Source organism: Neomonachus schauinslandi, chromosome 9 (genome assembly GCF_002201575.2).
Source record: "Neomonachus schauinslandi chromosome 9, ASM220157v2, whole genome shotgun sequence".
NCBI classification, from domain to species: Eukaryota; Metazoa; Chordata; class Mammalia; order Carnivora; family Phocidae; genus Neomonachus; species Neomonachus schauinslandi.
This window is the reverse complement of record NC_058411.1, coordinates 28,680,262-28,698,256: the sequence shown is the minus strand read 5'-3', so window position 1 is coordinate 28,698,256 and position 17,995 is coordinate 28,680,262. Positions and strand designations below refer to the sequence as shown.

Genomic DNA, 17,995 nt, shown 5'->3' with positions numbered 1-17,995 from the left:
GTTATGTGGGAAGAATAATCCCCCGTGTTTAGAGGTTGAATTTTTTTTTTTTTTTTTTGCTTTCTATCAAAAGCATTTCAGACTGATAACAATGATTCAAAAGTAAGTTTAACTGAAAACAAATGAACAAGCATTTCAATCATTGTCATAGCCAGGACTCCCAGAATTCCCCTCCTGTCTTTGAAATCATCGTCTTTAGAACGGGATGGTGAAAAGGGGAGGGGGGTTCCCCTTGTGATGACCTCTGAAAGTAGTATTCCTTACTGCTTTGTGTTTCACTGGCAAGCCCCTTTGGAGCCCATTCTTGGCTCTGCTGCCACATCCTTAACTTTGAGCCTCAATGCCTGAATTTTTCTGAAATGTATTAGTCCATGATGAAAGGGAACAGACTGTCTTTTACCCACTTCTGCACAGTAGAAACTAAAACTATGCCTGGCACTTTGTAGGCGCTCAATAAATGTCCAGTAGCCCAGTAAGTGAAGCTGAGTCCATTTATAAGTTGAGAGTAGCAGTGTGCTATGTTTTTAAAAATAGAAATGAAAAATAGCCTGATCTTATGGAACACATATGGGATGGAGCATGCTCAGTGAAGCATACACATTTTAGATTAAGAAATATGATTATCATTTGCCAGCTCTGATTGCTGCCTCTGGGTTGATAAGATGTGTCCAAAGAGTCATTTTCACTCCTTCACAGACACCAAAACAAAAGGGGTCTTTAATGAAATGCAGGAGCTGGAGTGACAGGCATTAGTAGTGAGAAATAGGCAATTGATGGCAAAGTCAAGATGAAATGCTTCAATAAAAAAGAACTTCATGCCTGAGGCATACATTTTTTGCTAAAGTTGTGGTGGATATATATATATATTTTTTAAAATAATAGTAATATAGTTTGCCTATTCTTGAAGTTTTTTAAATCTTCCACCGAGGAAAAATTGGACAGGCTAAATAAATTGGTTCACTGGATAATTAATTTACACAGACAAAACTAACATTGGCCCTTTGTCCTTCCTGTTAGGAGCGCCATCTGTATGAGCAGGCATGGACTGGTCAGTAAGGAACAGTGTCAGGGCCTCTTTGGATCATGTCTCTCTCTGGCTTCTAATGCCATTTGTCCAAAATGATTTCTGAAAACATCAAAACTCCGCAGTCCTGCTCAGCATGCCACCTTGCACCTCAGCCCAGGGAAGGGTTCTGCGTGGTTCTGAGCCACCAGGCAGATGGCAGCGTGGAGAATGGGGACCCAGAGGCCTGACTGCCCGTCCTGATCTTTCCTTGCAGACACAGCTTTGCATTTGTCAAGTTGGAGAAGCCTCTTGTGTCTTAGAACTAGAAATCTTCATTTAGCGACTGGGCCTCTCACCATAGAGATGAGGGCAGTAACGTCCAGAGAGGTTAAGGAACTTGTCCAGGGTGGACACAGCAAATCAGTGAAGCTGAGGCTAACATTTCTCCTGGGCCTCAGACCAGGGTTCTTCCTGCGGTCCTGCTGTGGCCTCACTTTGTGGAGAGACGGTTGCTTCTCCTCACCCCTCTCTTACCCCCGACAGCTCTGTCAGTGAATTCTGTCTACTGTCTATTACACCCTATGGTGTAATGGTTTCCATTTGTCCTGCTGTTTGGAAGAATGTTCTACCTGCATGTCAGTGCTGAGTTTTGAGCTCCTTTGAAGGAGGGTGTCCTGGTTGTTGGGACTCATCCAGGCAGAACCTGCTGAGCGGGCCAAAGAGGTTTTTTGCATCACTCACTGTCAAATAAGGGCCGTATTGATTGGCACAGGGAAACTGAGGTCCAACATTCTCCCTCATGACACGGAGCTTCATATTAAAGGGTGTCAGGGAATTGATGTTGCTCTTCTCCAGGAACAAAAGTATTAAAATTTAGATGGGACTGAATAGCCAAGAAACTATAAGTAGATACTTTCCCATCTCCCCAGTCCCAGGAGCTGTGATCTACGAGTAGAAGATAAATCTCACCAAGTCTCTGGGACAAAGAGAGAAAAAACACAGAGCAGCTAGGCATCAGCAGTCATTGGACCAAAATAAATCCTGAGATGGTTGATAATCTGATTATCTGGATCGATTTCTCTCTTTCCTTTTCCAGCCCCTTAGGACTGAGCTAAACTTCCCCTTCAATGCAAACGGTATTAAGTGCCTTGTATTTGAAGAGCATGTCAGCAGACACTGGTTGAAAATAAGGTGAATCTTGGATTTGGTGGAGCTTGGGCATCATTAGAGTCAAGAAGAGTCGGACAAGAATTTGGGCTTTGCCACTTATTAGCCATTTGTCCTTGGCTAAATCTAACCTTTCTCAGCCTAAATTTCAACATCTTTACTAAGTAACTTTTAAGACTGAGAAATAAATTATATAATTTATTTTAAACAATACCAAGGAGAGCGTTGATCATATGTAGGTGTTCTGAAAATGTTTGCCATTATAATGTATATAAACCCCTGGGAGCCCACTTTGGATTTTTTGGTAGGTCGGTACTCTTAGCATTTCCCCAGAAACCATGACCAAAAAAAATTCAGAAGTAGTATTATTAGCTGATGTTGCAGAGCACCAACCTCCAGAATCAAACTCAGCTATTACAAATTTTCCTAACACAACAACAGAATGGGCTACAGAAGAGTATAGGCCCTAAGAATTTTTAAGTAAATGGTGGATGGTATAATTGGAATTTCTGCATCCTTAAAAAGCACTGGATTTTAGGATGCCCCACCTCAAGGACTCATTGATTCTTATTACTAAGTATTTGTGTGGCTTCAGCAATTTCTGATCCGTGCATTTATTTTAGAGCCCCATTGTATCAGGAAGCTATAGCCACAATTTTTCTGCATAGCAAACCACCCAAACTCAGGGGATTACAACAATAAGCTCCTGAGTGGGCACATCAACTGAGGTTTGACCTATCTAGCTATAGGTTGGGTCCCTTCTGCTCCAGATGTCTCTCACCCTCCTTGGAACAAAAACTATCTGATACAGGAGGGCAAGAGAAGAGGGTGAGCATGACCATGCAGGTACACTGAAAGCCTCGGCTCACATGATGTTCAGTATCCTCCCATTAGCCAGGCAAGTCACATGACCAAGCCCAAAAGTCAAGGGGCAGACTCTCCACCCACTGTGAGGCCAGGGCATAGAATTGGGTAAATATTAATACTATGGAGGAGTCGAGAATTGGGGACCAATGAACATTCTTCAACACCTCTGGCGTTGTAAACTATTGCTGCAGTGTAATTCCCTTTCTGGTCACTTAAGGGGGTTGTCCTCTGGATCTGGCTGTAACCTCTGATAAATAATATACCTCTTGGCACATTGTGAGCCCACATGAGAGGATAGGTCTTCTTTAATAAATACATCCTTTTAAAATTCGGTGGTGTGATGAAATGACTACACAGAGCATAGAAGAAAAGAATTGTGGAGCATTCCTCAGCACAGCCAGTCCTTAAATCCAGCCCACATCAGCAGAGACTGGAAATTACTGTCATCTAATGGCAAGTCAGGAGTCTAACTGAATTGAAATATTGGCTTCCCTCCAATTCCCAGTGATTTTGAGTCCATTCTATAAAAAGCATCAGTGTAACTGATATATGTGGTTTCAGATAGCACACCGGATCAAAAGCATAGATTACTTTGAAAATATGACCATTTTTTTCTAGTAATAACTCTCCTTGACTGTCAGTAAGGAATACTCAGACTACTCTAAATCATTGGGTTAAGTTTAGGGGCAGTGAGGCAGGGCACTAGCTGAGATGATTAATATGAATGTGGATGAAAAGTCTTCTTATCCTGTCTTTTAACAGAATGCAGGTCTTCAGAGACTAGCCTTTATTCTTAGCATGATATATCCATCCACTCCCTAAAGGGCCAGGAGCTTAAGATTCTTTCTCATTATCACTACTTCTCAGGAAAATCCAGAAATAGCCAAAGGAAAGTGGTCTTCCTGCTTGACTGCTTTTCTGGGAATCTTATTGAGTGGTAGCACAGCCCAGAAGTTAGAAACCTGAGCCCTGAAGTCTGTGGCTGTGTTTAAACGCAACTGGGTAGCTGTGTGACTTTGAGACGGTTGTTTAACTTCTGTGGTGGTCATTGGTGCTGCTCACAGATGGTCAGTTCCCCTTTCCTGCTGGCACCCAGAAAACTGGGCCCCCTGGCTCCTTTGTGGTAGGGTGGTGCCATATAACCAGTTCTGGCTAAAGAATTGTGAGCAAAGGTATTACATATAACTTCTTGGCTATAACATTTAATAATCAACGCAAGATTCTCCAGAATTCTCTCTTGTCCCTCTAGCACAATGATGAGCAACATTCAAGATGGTGGCTGTTCCATCAGCCTGGGGTCTCAGAGTAACTACAGTGAGCAGAGTCCCCCTGGTGACCTGTGATAGACTTGAAGCCTGAGAGAGAAATAAACTTGGTTGTACTCAGCCATTGTGATTTTGAGGGTTATTTGTTAGAAAAACCTAACCTGATTTACCCTGGTTTGATATCTGAAAAATGAGGGTAACAGTGGAATCTAGCTTGTGAAGTAATCATGAAGATTAAATAGGATAATATGTGTATATACTTAGAATAATACCTAGCACATAGTAAATTCTTAATATATTTTAGCTATTGTATATTATTATTAGGTTATTCTGTATCCTAACCTAGTCTCTAATGACGTATTTGTATCTATCAAACAAGTTGCCATGTGACTTTGAGAAATTCAACCTCAAATTGCAATACAACTATGTTAGACTAGATGGGCTCAAGTTTTAAATCTCTAGACTTAAAGTTATGTGCATCTTTTATGGATGCACTCAGAGGATCATCCTGGTGTTTCACAGATATTCTGTTGCTTAGGGGAACAAGATGTGTGATAAAACTAAACATCATCTTCTCCCCTTTTCCAGTTGCTCCTTACCCCCAACTCCCCGAACAATAAGATCTATGTCCTTGTCACAGATTGTTCTGTATCCTGTTCTGAAGCTTTCTGCCCAGGAAATTACATCTGGCTTGTAAATTCTTAGCTACAAATTGGTTTCCCAATATATGCACCTACATCCTTAGTAATCCATCTTCTCTCTCAGTTCTGTGTTCAACATATATACATAATATCTTGTTTTATTAATAAAATCTCACTGGCTTCAAGCCACAGCCCACCATAGACTTTCTTTTGTCAGTGTGGTCTTCTTTAGTCCAAAAGGAGAAGATTCTGTCCTTGTTCCACTTTAATCCTGGCATAAGGTGACCACCCTCACACCACCACAACCAACCACTGAAACCTGTCCTCTAATTTCTCTGGATTAGAACTTTCCATGTCTTAATTTACAGTATGTATTTTTCTCCCGTGTGATTCTGCCTGGATCTTGCACGGGTCCCAAAGGCCAGATGGTTCATATTGTTCAGCCCATATATAAACCAAATTTGGGGGAAAGGAGGAATTTCATTGCATATTGAATTACAAGTTGGATTTCATTAGGAATCCTAATACTTCTCCTTCCTTACCTTCTTGATCTAGGAGTCTGTTCTTGTAGACTATGCTTTATGCTCTTATATATAACCTCATGGCCTCCCCACCCACTCCCAGTGCTTGGTTTATTGCAGATCCTGCTACTACGTTTATTGACTGTCTAGGTGGAGGCTTTTTTTTGTATCTGTTGTTCATACATGTTCATACATGTTCATTTTGGCTATTAATAAACTATTACTTTATGGGAAGGAATGACACTTCTTTATCCTCTTTCAGATTGAAGACATCATTACAAAGATGCAAGATGACAAGACAGGTGGTGTGCCCATCAGAACAGTCAAGAGCTTTCTCTCCAAAATTCCCAGTGTTGTCACAGGTAAACATTCTCCTTACAAGTGTTGGTGGCAATAGGAAAGGCTGCTGAAGAGTTGTATAGTCTTGATAGTGCCCTGGGGTGTGTTTAAGAATTTGTGACTAGTAAAGATGATACATTCAACGTGCTTCTTAAACAAAGTCGAGTTCTGGTCATGGTTTCCAGAAGCTACTCTTTGCCAGTGATTCAGAAATGTCTTACCATGACCAGCCCTTCTGTATACAGGTTGATGCTTCTGGAAAGAAACAAACTCATTAATGAATTGGATAGCCCATCAGCAATTTTGGCCTATGAGATGTACACAAGCACAGATATATTAAAGAAAGTATTTTAGTTTTAAACAAGCTTTAAGAAAGTCTCATGTTCAAATTCTACAAAATGCTTTTATTTTATTTTAAGGTTTTAACTCATGGTACTTGAACTCTTGAAAGAATATTTTTCTGCATTACTTTGAGGATTTTATGTGTTTTATATGCTCAGACATTTTTAAAATTAATTATGAAGTGTATCAAACACATGGTTATAGTTTCAGATATAATACTAAAACAGACCACCTGTGCCCAACATCCTGCTTCCTAAATAATGTGTCATCAGTATCTTAGAGCCCCTCATGAGCCTAATGGATGACATCTGCCTCCCTTTCCACCACAAGTAACCACTATATACTTTTATCCTTATCAGTTTGTTGCTTTTCTTCATAATTTTACCACATGGGCATGCATCCCTTATATCTAAACAGATAACCAAATAAATTAAGATAAAATTTTAGGTAGTTCTCTCATTATCAAAATAGAGCTATTTATTTGCTTTCCAAATTATAGAATAATTAAAATAAAAAATACTGACAATACCAAGTGTTGGTGAGGCTATTGAGCAACTGGAACTCTCACACGCTGTTGGTGGTAAGGTAAAAACGCAACTACTCTGGAAATTTCTTATAATGTTAGACAAATGCTTACCATATGACCCAGAAATCCCACTCCTTGGCATTTACCCAAGAGAAATGAAAATGTGCATTCAGATGAAAACTCGTATTTATAACAACTTTATTTTTAATCTCCAAAGCCTGTACACAACCCAAATGCCCTTTAATGTGTGAATGAATAAACAAACTATCGCTTCTCGGCCTTTTGGCTAAGATCAAGTGTAGAATGAATAAACAAACTGTGGTAGACCCATATTCATCAATAAAGAGGAGTGAGCTATTGATACAGGCACCAACTGAGATGAACCTCAGTTATTTTTCTGAGTGAAAGAAGCCAGTCTCAAAAGATTACATGCTATATGATTCCATTTATATGATATTCTAAACAAGCCCAAAACTGTAGTGATGGAGACAGATCAGTGGTTGCCAAAGATTGAGAGCTGAGGGAGCATATGACTATAAAGGGATCACACGAAGGAATTTTTTTTAATTTTTTATTGTTATGTTAATCCCCATACATTACATCATTAGTTTTAGATGTAGTGTTCCGTGATTCATTGTTTGTGCATAACACCCAGTGCTCCATGCAGAACGTGCCCTCTTTAATACCCATCACCAGGCTAACCCATCCTCCATCCCCCTCCCCTCTAGAACCCTCAGTTTGTTTTTCAGAGTCCATCGTCTCTCATGGTTCGTCTCCCCCTCCGATTTCCCCCCCTTCATTCTTCCACTCCTGCCATCTTCTTTTTTTTTTTTTCTTAACATATATTGCATTATTTGTTTCAGAGGTACAGATCTGTGATTCAACAGTCTTGCACAATTCACAGCGCTCACCATAGCACATACCCTCCCCAGTGTCTATCACCCAGCCACCCCATCCCTCCCACCCCCCACCACTCTAGCAACCCTCAGTTTGTTTCCTGAAATTAAGAATTCCTCATATCAGTGAGGTCATATGATACATGTCTTTCTCTGATTGACTTATTTCACACGAAGGAATTTTATAAGGTTACAGTGGAACTATTCTGTATCCTGATTGTGGTGGTGGTGGTAACATTAATTTATATGTAGGTCAAAATTCATAGAACAGCACACCAGAAAAAAAAAAAAGTCAATATTAGTATGTCACCTTAAAAAATAAATACATTCAACTGAGGTACCCATAAGTTTCCTAACTCATTATTCAGACTGTCACTGTTTGAACTCAGGTACCAAATAGATCTGGATAATGAAGGACAATTGTATTGTTAGTATGCTCTAATTTTGAAATTTATATAAATGGAATTATAATATTGGCTATAATATACTATATTTTTCATACATTTCTGTATTTTGCTTGATAAAATGTTGTTTAGCATTTTTAAATCTATTTTCATGGCAAGATTAGTTTGTTGTTTTTCTTACTTACCCTCCTTGCTGGTATCAAATTTATGCTAGACTCCTAAGATGAACCATGGAATATTTCTTTTGCTGATATTGTGTTGTTCTCTGAAAAGTGTTTTTCTCTTTAATCTAGATTTTAGGTGTTTCATTTCAGTTATTTTCCTTTTTTATTTCTAGAAGTTCTGTCTGGTTCTTTTTGCAGTATACTTGGTCATTCATTCAACACATATTTATTAGGTGCTTACTATGTTCTAAACATTGCTGGGCAGTGGGGATTCAGAAATAAATGAAACAAATCAAAATTTCTGCTCGTAGAATTTTAGATTCTAATGGAGGAAACAACAAAATAAATAAGGAAAATTTGCAGAATTTGAAGTAGTGATAAAAGCCAAAGAGACAAAGTGTGAAAGGGCGATAGTAGTGTTGCAACTTTGGAACGGGTGGCCAAAAAATTCTCTGAGAAGGTAACATTTGAGTAAAGATGGAAGGAAGATGAAAGATTGAGTCATGTGGATATTGAGGAAAAGAGCATTCCAGAAAGCAAGTGCTAAGTCTCCAAGGCAGGCATGTTTTGGCGTACAAAAGTCAGTGAAAGAAACAGAAGGAGCAGCTGGAGACGAAAAGGAAAATCAGGAGGACGTGGTTTCTTAGAAGCCAGATTCTCTAGAAGGTGTTTCAAGGAAGAATGGAGTGATCTACTGTGTCAAAAGCTGCTGACAGTCAAGTAAGATAAGCACTGAGAATCAACCTTTGAACTTAGCAACAATTGACTTCAACTGCTGACCTTGATAAGTGCACAATCCATGAAGCATTTGGGAAAGGGGATAGCAAAAAGCCTTATTGGAGTGGGTTCAAGTCAAAATGGGAGGAGAGTGATTTGAGGTAGTGAGTATAATTAATCTTTGAAGGAGTTTTCCTTAAAAGGAAGAAATGCAGTAGAATATAGAGAGGTAAATGGAGTCAGGACATGTAGGTTTTTAAGTAATATGAAAGTGACAGTATGCTTATATGATGATGGCAATGACTCACTAGGGAGGGGAAAATGCAGGAGATAGAGGAAAAATTTAAGAAGCGATATCATTGAGTAGGTAAGAGATTGAATCTAATGCACGTTAGTTGGGTTGTTCTAGCTAGAAACATGTACAATTTATTCATAGGAAGACGAGTAGAGGCACAGTAGATGTACAGAGTTGCGAATAAGCATGGTGGGGTGGTGGTAGCTTGTAGGAGTCTCCTTCTAATTGTTTCTATTTTCTTAGTAATATGGAAAGGAAAGAAGGTGGAAATGTTAGATTTGCGAAGAGATTAGAAGCTGTGAAATAGTCATCTAGGGGTGTAAAGAGGTTGTCTGGACTAAGGAAATAGAGTTTGACTGTGAGGTAGCATTAAGGACCCTCTTGAGATTATTAATATTTATGAATTTAAAAAGAGGCAATTCTTTCTCCAGCCACATTTAGCTCTCTGGATTTGGATATGTGTCAGGTAGAAAGCTGGACTTAATTAAGGCTATAGCAAGTATGAGAGTATAATAAATCAAGAGAGAGGCAAGAGAGTAACTGAAATGATTGACCATTAAATTTTAACTGAGTAAGGATGGAAGTGAAACATGAGATAGGTGAGGGATAGTGAAGAGTAGTGATGACCATAAACTTTACAGTCTGGTGGAAAAGGAGTTTTGGAGGCCAAAGTAAGAGCTAGAAATGTAGGGAGTGGTGATTGGATAGTGGAATGTTTGAAATTAGGATTATGGAGGGATTGCAATGTATTGGTGGTCACAAGATATGAGGTATGACCATGGGAATAAATGACTGAGATAGGATGGAGGTAGAAGAGAGGAGGTCAAGGAACTAAGGGCCATGATTTGGGAAGACTGAACTATGTGGATATTGAAATCACTGCGGGGGGATAGTTAGAGAGCGTGATTGTGAGTCTGTGGTTAAAATCTTCATGGAATGAGAGAGAGAGCCCTAGGCATCAGTAGGTGACTTTCACAACAAGAGGTATAGGTGGTTTAATCTGACGTTATGAGAGTCAAAGCTAATTGTTTTTGGTAGAAGAGGCAGGGAATGAAGACAGTCTAAAAGAAGACATGAGAAGCTAGGTGTCACTTACCTGCCTTCAAACCTATGGTGTGTAAAGCATGGGAGGGAAAATAGCCACTGCCTCAGAGAGCTGTAGGAAACCAGGACCGTTGAGAAAGAACAAGAAGATGAAGGGAATATTAACTGAAAAGGATGAGGATATGAACAATTTTATGTATGATTGACCATGAGTTCCAGAAGGCAAGTGAAAGCCTTACAGGAAATAGTATATATATAACCTGGGTAAAAAATGTCCACAGTTGCTAGGTACCAGGCACTAGAGTAGTCACAGGAAATGTAAAGATAAATAAAAACCTAGTCTCTGCTTTTCAAAAACTGTTAATCTAATGAGAGAAAAAGACACAGGTACACAAATAATTATATGAGCTATGTGTTATGATAGAAAAAATGAACAAAGCCCAGAAGAAAGAATCATGAGTTTTTCTTGAGTAGGTCTAGAACATTTCTCTGAGGTTGTATATCAGTTTTCTATTGCTGCATAACCAGCCACCACAAATCATAATGATTTTTTATTTCTTGTGATCATGATTCCATGAATTGGTAATCCAGGTAGTTCTTCTGCTGGTCTTACCCATGAGGCCCTAGTCATCTGATGGTTCAGTGGAGACTAGAAGTCTATGATGGCCTTACTCATTTGTTTGGCAGTGGCGCTTACTCTTAGATGGGGCTTCAGTTCTCCTCTGTGTCACCTTGTATCACCCAGCAATTTAGACTGGGACTGAGACTGATGATCTCAGAGTTCTAAGGGGGAAAGGGAGAAAACTACAAGGCTTCTTAAGGCCCAAACTCCAGAATTCATGCAATGTTAAGTACATGTAGTCTATTCTTCAAAGCAAATCACAAGACCAGCCTAGATTGAAGAGGATAGAGAAACCAATTTCTGGTGTAGGAATAGAATGTCACATTGACATAAGGAGACATGATTCTTTAGGGGCCATTATTATAATGATCTACCACATGAAATAATTTTAGAACTGGATCTTAAACATAAGTTGAAAACTGGGGAAGGTCATTCCAGGCAGAGAAAATAGAATTTTCATGGGCCGAAATGCATGAAAAGTATGACAGTTTGCAGCAGAGATGAGCTCGTTTATGTGGTTATAATTTAAAACGCATGTATGTGTGTATGTATTTGAAGAGAGGAGCACATTGGCAGAATACCCAGAGAAATTAAAAGGATATGAGACTTGACCTTAATAACAGATTATAGGGGCACCTGGGTGGCTCAGTGGGTTAAGCATCTGTCTTCAGCTCAGGTCATGATCTTAGGGTCCTGGGGTCGAGCCCCAGATCAGGCTCCCTGCTTCGTGGGGAGCCTGCTTCTCCCTCACCTTCTGCCACTCCCTCTGCTCATGCTCTCTCCCTCGGTCTCTCTGTCAAATAAGTAAAATAAATAAAATCTTTAAAAAAAACAACAGATTATAAAGGAACTTGACTTAAAGAATTTATCCCAAAGGTAATGGTTTTAAATAGGAGTGACATCACATCCATGTGTTAGAGGCACCCCAATGTTCATAGCAGCAATGTCCACAATAGCCAAACTGTGGAAGGAGCCGAGATATCCTTCAGCAGATGAATAAATAAAGAAGATGTGGTTTATATTACTCAGCCATCAGAAAGGATGAATACATACCATTTACATTGACATGGATGGAACTGTAGGGTATTATGCTAAGTGAAATAAGTCAGAGAAAGACAATTATCATATGGTTTCACTCATATGTGGAATATAAGAAACAGTGCAGAGGATCATAGGGGAAGGGAGGGAAAACTGATGGGAAGAAATCAGAGAGGGAGACAAACCATGAGAGACTCTTAATTCTGGAAAACAAGCTGAGGGTTGTGGAAGGGGAGGTAGGTGGGGGATGGGGCCACCGGGGGATGGGCATTAAGGAGGGCACATGATGTGATGAGCACTGGGTGTTATACGCAACTGATGAATTGTTGAACACTACATCTGAAACTAATGATGTACCATATGTTGGCTAATTGAATTTAAATTAAAGAAAAGAAGCAGGAAGAGACAGGGAGCATGAAAACTGGTTAGCAAATCTTTAGATGAGGGAGTCTAAGCAGGAAATAAGGAGCCACAGTATCAACTGGAACCACAGCTTTAGAGCTGCTCCTCATTTAATCTTCACAAAGATTCTGTAAGGTAAGAACTGTTCTTATCTCCATTGAACAGGTGAGGAACCCACTAATTCAAGAGCATACTTTTCTGAGGTCACACAGCTAGTCAGTCCCAGGACCTCTGCCTCCAGTGACCCCCATGAAAGAATAGTGACTGTAAGATTCTGAGGGAAAGACAGAATAAAAGATGGATGGGACTTGGTGACTAGATGTGGGGCAAAGGGGGATTCATTCAAAATAGGATCCCAGTTAACATGGTGGATTAAATACATTCATCTTTTTCTCCTTTGAAACCCCACAAAAATGATAATAAAGGATTTTTTAAAGATGTAATCCCAAAGTTGGAGGCCATTACTATAACAATACAATGTGAAAAGTAAATATGCTTGGATTAAATATCCTTGAAAAGATAGTCCAATACAAAAGACAATCAATGCCTCACTCTCAAGATGTGCAGGTATGTGAGATACTCGTGGAGAAATAGTTCCCAACACAGGAGACAGTAACAGCAAAATTTAGGGATCTGAAAAGCAAATGGATGCATGGTAATGGGCACAGCTCTGAGGCAACCTAACCATCACTAGTCAGTGGAGAAAGCTAAAAAGCAACTCTATTTATGTGATAGAGCCCTCAAAAGGCTCAGATACTTGTAGTTCTATCTAGTTAGAATGCATTCGTCCAACATACTCACCTTCTGCTTAACCACCACTCCATGGGCCAATCACCAATTCAGTTCCCACACAGCCAGCACAGCTCAGGCTGGAGCTGAGATTGCCCCTAACACCAATCCAACTCCGGGACAAAAGATAAATCTCATGCTCAACCTATTCAAGGTAGGCAGCAAACATGACATTCAGCCAGCACCTGCTGTGACCCAGGGAAGAGTTAGCAACTGGAACACAGGAACCTCATTTGGCAATGCCAACAAGCACAGAAGAACTTAAGTCTGCACCAGTGGGTACTCAGCAGCCACAGACTGAAACAGAATTTAGCTGTAATGTTGTTGGATGGAGCCATGGTTGTAGCCAATCCCATGAGCATTATGTTTAAACCCATAGCCAGAGTGCTAGCACCAACACAGCAGCCCCAAGCTCTTCACCTTCACCAACCTTCTCTAGAGAAAATCTGGGATGATATTTCAGGAAAACATTATACCTCTTCAATCTCCTTAAGTTGCTGGTACTAGAGTAGAGAGCTACATCCAGAAAAAATCTAGGTCGCTGAGACCTTCTAGTACCAAACCCAAGGTGGAGATCCATGAATATGTGGCCACTCTGTTACTGTGCCAATGGAGATTGTGTGTACAGACCCATAATCAGCCCACATTGCAGCCTTTACTCCCAGTCAGCACCTGCATCCATCTTTCTAACCTTTAGTGAAATAGCCCATCACCCATCACAACCAGCAGACACCCTCTCACACATTTTGGGAGTTTTGCTCCAACATTGGAGTTTCCCCGCCATGGGCAACAGCTAGGAGTAGCTTTCTCTCTTCTGTATCAGGACCCCATTTCCTCAGTAAAGATTAAAAGGTAAAGATTAAAAATGATGGATGAAATGAGGCTGGTGTAACCAACACAATGTTTCTATCACTTGTGTTGGTGGACAACAAATTGTCCATACCTACATGTGACCAACCACCTGAATAAAACAGAAAGTGAATTCCATGGGAGAGGGCAAGAAGATGGAGACAAATAGTGCAACGAGTGTCCTGTGGTGAAAGCTGAGAAGTATGAGATTCCTCCCAAAGATCATATTGATGAGGGGCATGTAAGAAAAGCTCTAGAAAGCTACTGATCACCACTTTCTCAGAAGCATGGTAAAAACCAAAGATGAGAGTAACATTAATCTGAATGTATCCCTGCTGGAAGGACCATCTTTGTGCTGTCCAGCAACTACCCTGAGTTGAGAATCTTACTAACTTATCCAAATCATCCCAAAGATAAAGAATAAACAACTGTTAGTGATCTACACCAAATAAATAAACTAATACATGTGAATATGCAGATGTATTTGTTTGTAATAGATCAAATGAATGAGTCTGGGTGAGAGACTCCAAACTGGAGTTTCTAGAGTATAAGGAAAAGTTTCCTTATACAGAATGCATTTGCAAAAAAAAAAAAAAAAAATCAACATTGAAATAAAGGAAAATACACAGACTTAGTAAATAGACTGGAAAATGGAATTTGTGAGGAATAAGGGTATAGGTGATGGGAAGGTATAAGAGCTGAACACTGAAATAAAGAAAGCTTTCTAAAATTCACAGGTAACATTAAAAGGATCCATGACACCCAGTGACACAAAAAGATCAGAGTTGAGTGGATGTTATTTCTTTCAGATGAGTCCCTTTGAAGCAGGCTTTATGGTGCCTTTGTTTACAACTTTACTAATGTTTTGGTGCCTATCAGTTGGAATTAATGACACAGGTGGTAGACATTTCTTGACCTCCCATCCTACAAATTAAATTTATTTTGTTAATTCGTGCAGGATCCATAGAGAGCCTGGACAGAAAGTACCTATTTGATCATTTATGTTGAAAATAAAACCTTTCCTATCATGTTACTCTGTCCTTTTTCTTCTGGCCTTTAAGTATCTGATCTAACCTTATTGGTCAGATCTTTATTAATAATTATTATTTAATATAATAATTTTTAAATTTTAATTCCAATATAGTTAACATACAGTATTATATTAATTTCAGGTGTACAATATAGTGATTCAACAACTGTATGCATTAAGATAAGTGTACTCTTAATTCCCTTCACCTATTTCACCCATCCCTCCCCTCCTCCCCCTGGTAATCATCTGTTTGTTCTCTATAGTTAAGAGTCTGTTTTGGAGTTTGTCTCTTTTTTTCTTTGTTCATTTCGTTTCTTAAGTTCCACATATGAGTGAAATCATATGGTATTTGTCTTACTTTGATTTATTTTGCTTAGCATTATACTCTCTAGATCTCCATCCATGTCATTGCAAATAGCAAGATATCATTTTCTTTTATGGCTGAGCAGTATTCCATTGTGTGTGTGTGTGTGTGTGTATGTGTATCACATTTTCTTTGTCCATTTATCTATCAGTGAGTTCCTTCCTTAATTTAGCTATTGTAAATAATGCTTCAATAAACATGGGAGTTCATGTGTCATTTTAAATAAGTGTTTTTGCTGTGGAAGGAACCAAAATGCCCCTCAACAGTTGTATGGATAAAGAAGATGTGGTACATATATACGATGGAATATTACTCAGCCATCAGAAAGGATGAATACCCACCATTTGCATCGACATGGATGGAACTGGAGGGGATTATGCTAAGTGAAATAAGTCAAGCAGAGAAAGACAATTATCATATGGTTTCACTCATATGATATAACATAAGGTATAGAGTGGAGGACCATAGGGGAAGGGAGGGAAAACTGAATGGGAAGAAATGAGAGAGGGAGACAAACCATGAGAGACTCTGGACTCTGGGAAAAAAACTGAGGGTTACAGAAGGGAGAGGGTTGGGGGGATCGGGTGACCAGGTGATGGGTATTAAGGAGGGCCCATGTCGGGATGAGCATTTGGTGTTATACACAACTAATGAATCATTGAACACTACAACAAAAACTTATGATGTACTATATGCTGGTTAACTGAACATAATAAAAAAAATTAGTGTTTTTGTACTCTTTGGGTAAATACCCATTAGTGTGATTACTGGATCATATTTTAATTCTATTTTTAATTTTTGAGGAACCTCCAGGCTGTTTTCCACAGTGGCTGCACTAGTTTTCCTTCCCAACAAGAGTGCAAGAGGGTTCTTTTTTCTCCACATCCTTGTCTATACTTGTTATTTCTTGTGTTTTTTATTTTAACCATTCTGACAAGAGTGAGGTGCTCTCTCATTGTGGTTTTAATTTGCATCTCCCTGATGATTAGTGATGTTGAGCATCTTTTCATGTGTCATGTCTTCTTTGGAGAAATGTCTGTTCATGTCTTCTGCCTACTTTTAATTGGATTATTTGTTGTTTTGGTGTTGAGTTGTATCAGTTCTTCATATATTTTGGATACTAACCCTTTATTGGATATGTCATTTGCAAATATCTTCTCCCATTCAGTAGGTTGTCTTTTAGTTTTTAGTTTTGTTGATTTTTTTCTGTGAAGAAGCTTTTTATTTTGATGTAGTCCCAATAGTTTATTTTTGCTTTTGTTTCCCTCACCTCAGGAGACCTACCTAGAAAAATGTTGCTATGGCTGATGTCAGAGACATTACTACCTGTGCTCTCTTCTAGGATTTTTGTGGTTTCGGGTTCACATTTAGGTCCTTAATCCATTTTGAGTTTATTTTTATGTATGGTGTAAGAAAGTGGTCCAGTTTCATTCTTTTGCATGTAGCTCTCCACAGTTTTTCCAACACCATTTGTTGAAGGGACTGTCTTTTTCCCATTGCATATTCTTGCCTCTTTTGTTGAAGATTAATTGACCATATATAATTGTGGGTTTATTTCTGGGCTCTCTATTCTGTTCTATTTATCTATGTGTCTGTTGTTGTGCCAATACCATACTGTTTTGATACTACAGCTTTGTAGTATAACTTGAAATCTGGAATTGTTCTACCTCCAGCTTTTTCTCCAAGATTGCTTTGACTATTCAGGGTCTCTTATGCTTCCATACCCATTTTAGGATTGTTTGTCCTAGCTCTGTGAAAAATGCTATTGGTATTTTGATAGGGATTGCATTAAATCTGTAGATTGCTTTGAGTAGTATGGACATTTTAACAGTATTCGTTCGTCCAATCCATGAGCATGGAATACCTTTCCATTTGTCTGTGTCATCTTCACTTCTTTCATCAATGTTTTATAGTTTTCAGAGTAAAGGTCTTTCACCTCCTTGATTAACTTTATTCCTAGGTATTTTATTATGTTTGGTGCAATTGTAAGTGGGATTGTTTTCTTAATTTCTCTTTCTGCTGCTTCATCATTAGTGTATAGAAATGCAAAGGATTTCTGTATATTGATTTTGTATCCTGAGCACTGACAAAATGCATTTACCAGTTCTAATAGTTTTTCAGTGGAGTCTTTAAAGTTCTCTATATATAGTATCATGTCATCTGCAAATAGTGAAAGTTTTACTTCTTCCTTATCAATTTGGATGCCTTTTATTCCTTTTTTTTTTTTTTTTTTGTCCAATTGCTATAGCTAGGACTTCCAGTACTATGTTGAATAAAAATGTTGAGAGTAGACATTCTTGTTTTATTCCTGCTCTTAGGGGAAAAGCTCTGTTTTTCACCATTGAGTATGATGTTAGCTGTGAGTTTTCCATTTATGGCCTTTATTATGTTGAGATGTACTCCCTCTAAAATAAATGAATTTAATAAAAATAAAAGACTTTTATTGCTCTAACCCTATTAGACTTTACCCAGTATAAAGACTTGAGGAAGTTTCAGGTTTGGAAGAGAAGACACAGGATCAGTCTTAGTCATGTTGAGTTAGAAGTTTTGAAGGGATATTTAGGTGGTGTTTTCCAGGAGACAGTTGGAAATGAGGAAATGAAGTTCTGGGAAACATTTTCTATAAGAGATATGGGTTTAGGAATCATCAGATCCTAAGTGGCAAGGGATTTCAGGGAAATGATGGGGCCTAAAATTTGTATATCTT

At 38.9% G+C, this 17,995-nt stretch overlaps 1 protein-coding gene across 1 annotated transcript in view; it reads left to right on the top strand.

Annotated features, from left to right (window-relative positions):
• The window catches only part of RGS6 (regulator of G protein signaling 6), a 541,585-nt gene that overhangs the window by 363,126 nt on the left and 160,464 nt on the right, over positions 1 to 17,995 (top strand). The window contains exon 3 of the mRNA XM_021679541.2: positions 5,730 to 5,829. Coding sequence (XP_021535216.2) covers positions 5,730 to 5,829 — 100 coding nt within the window. The remainder of the gene's footprint in view (positions 1 to 5,729; positions 5,830 to 17,995) is intronic.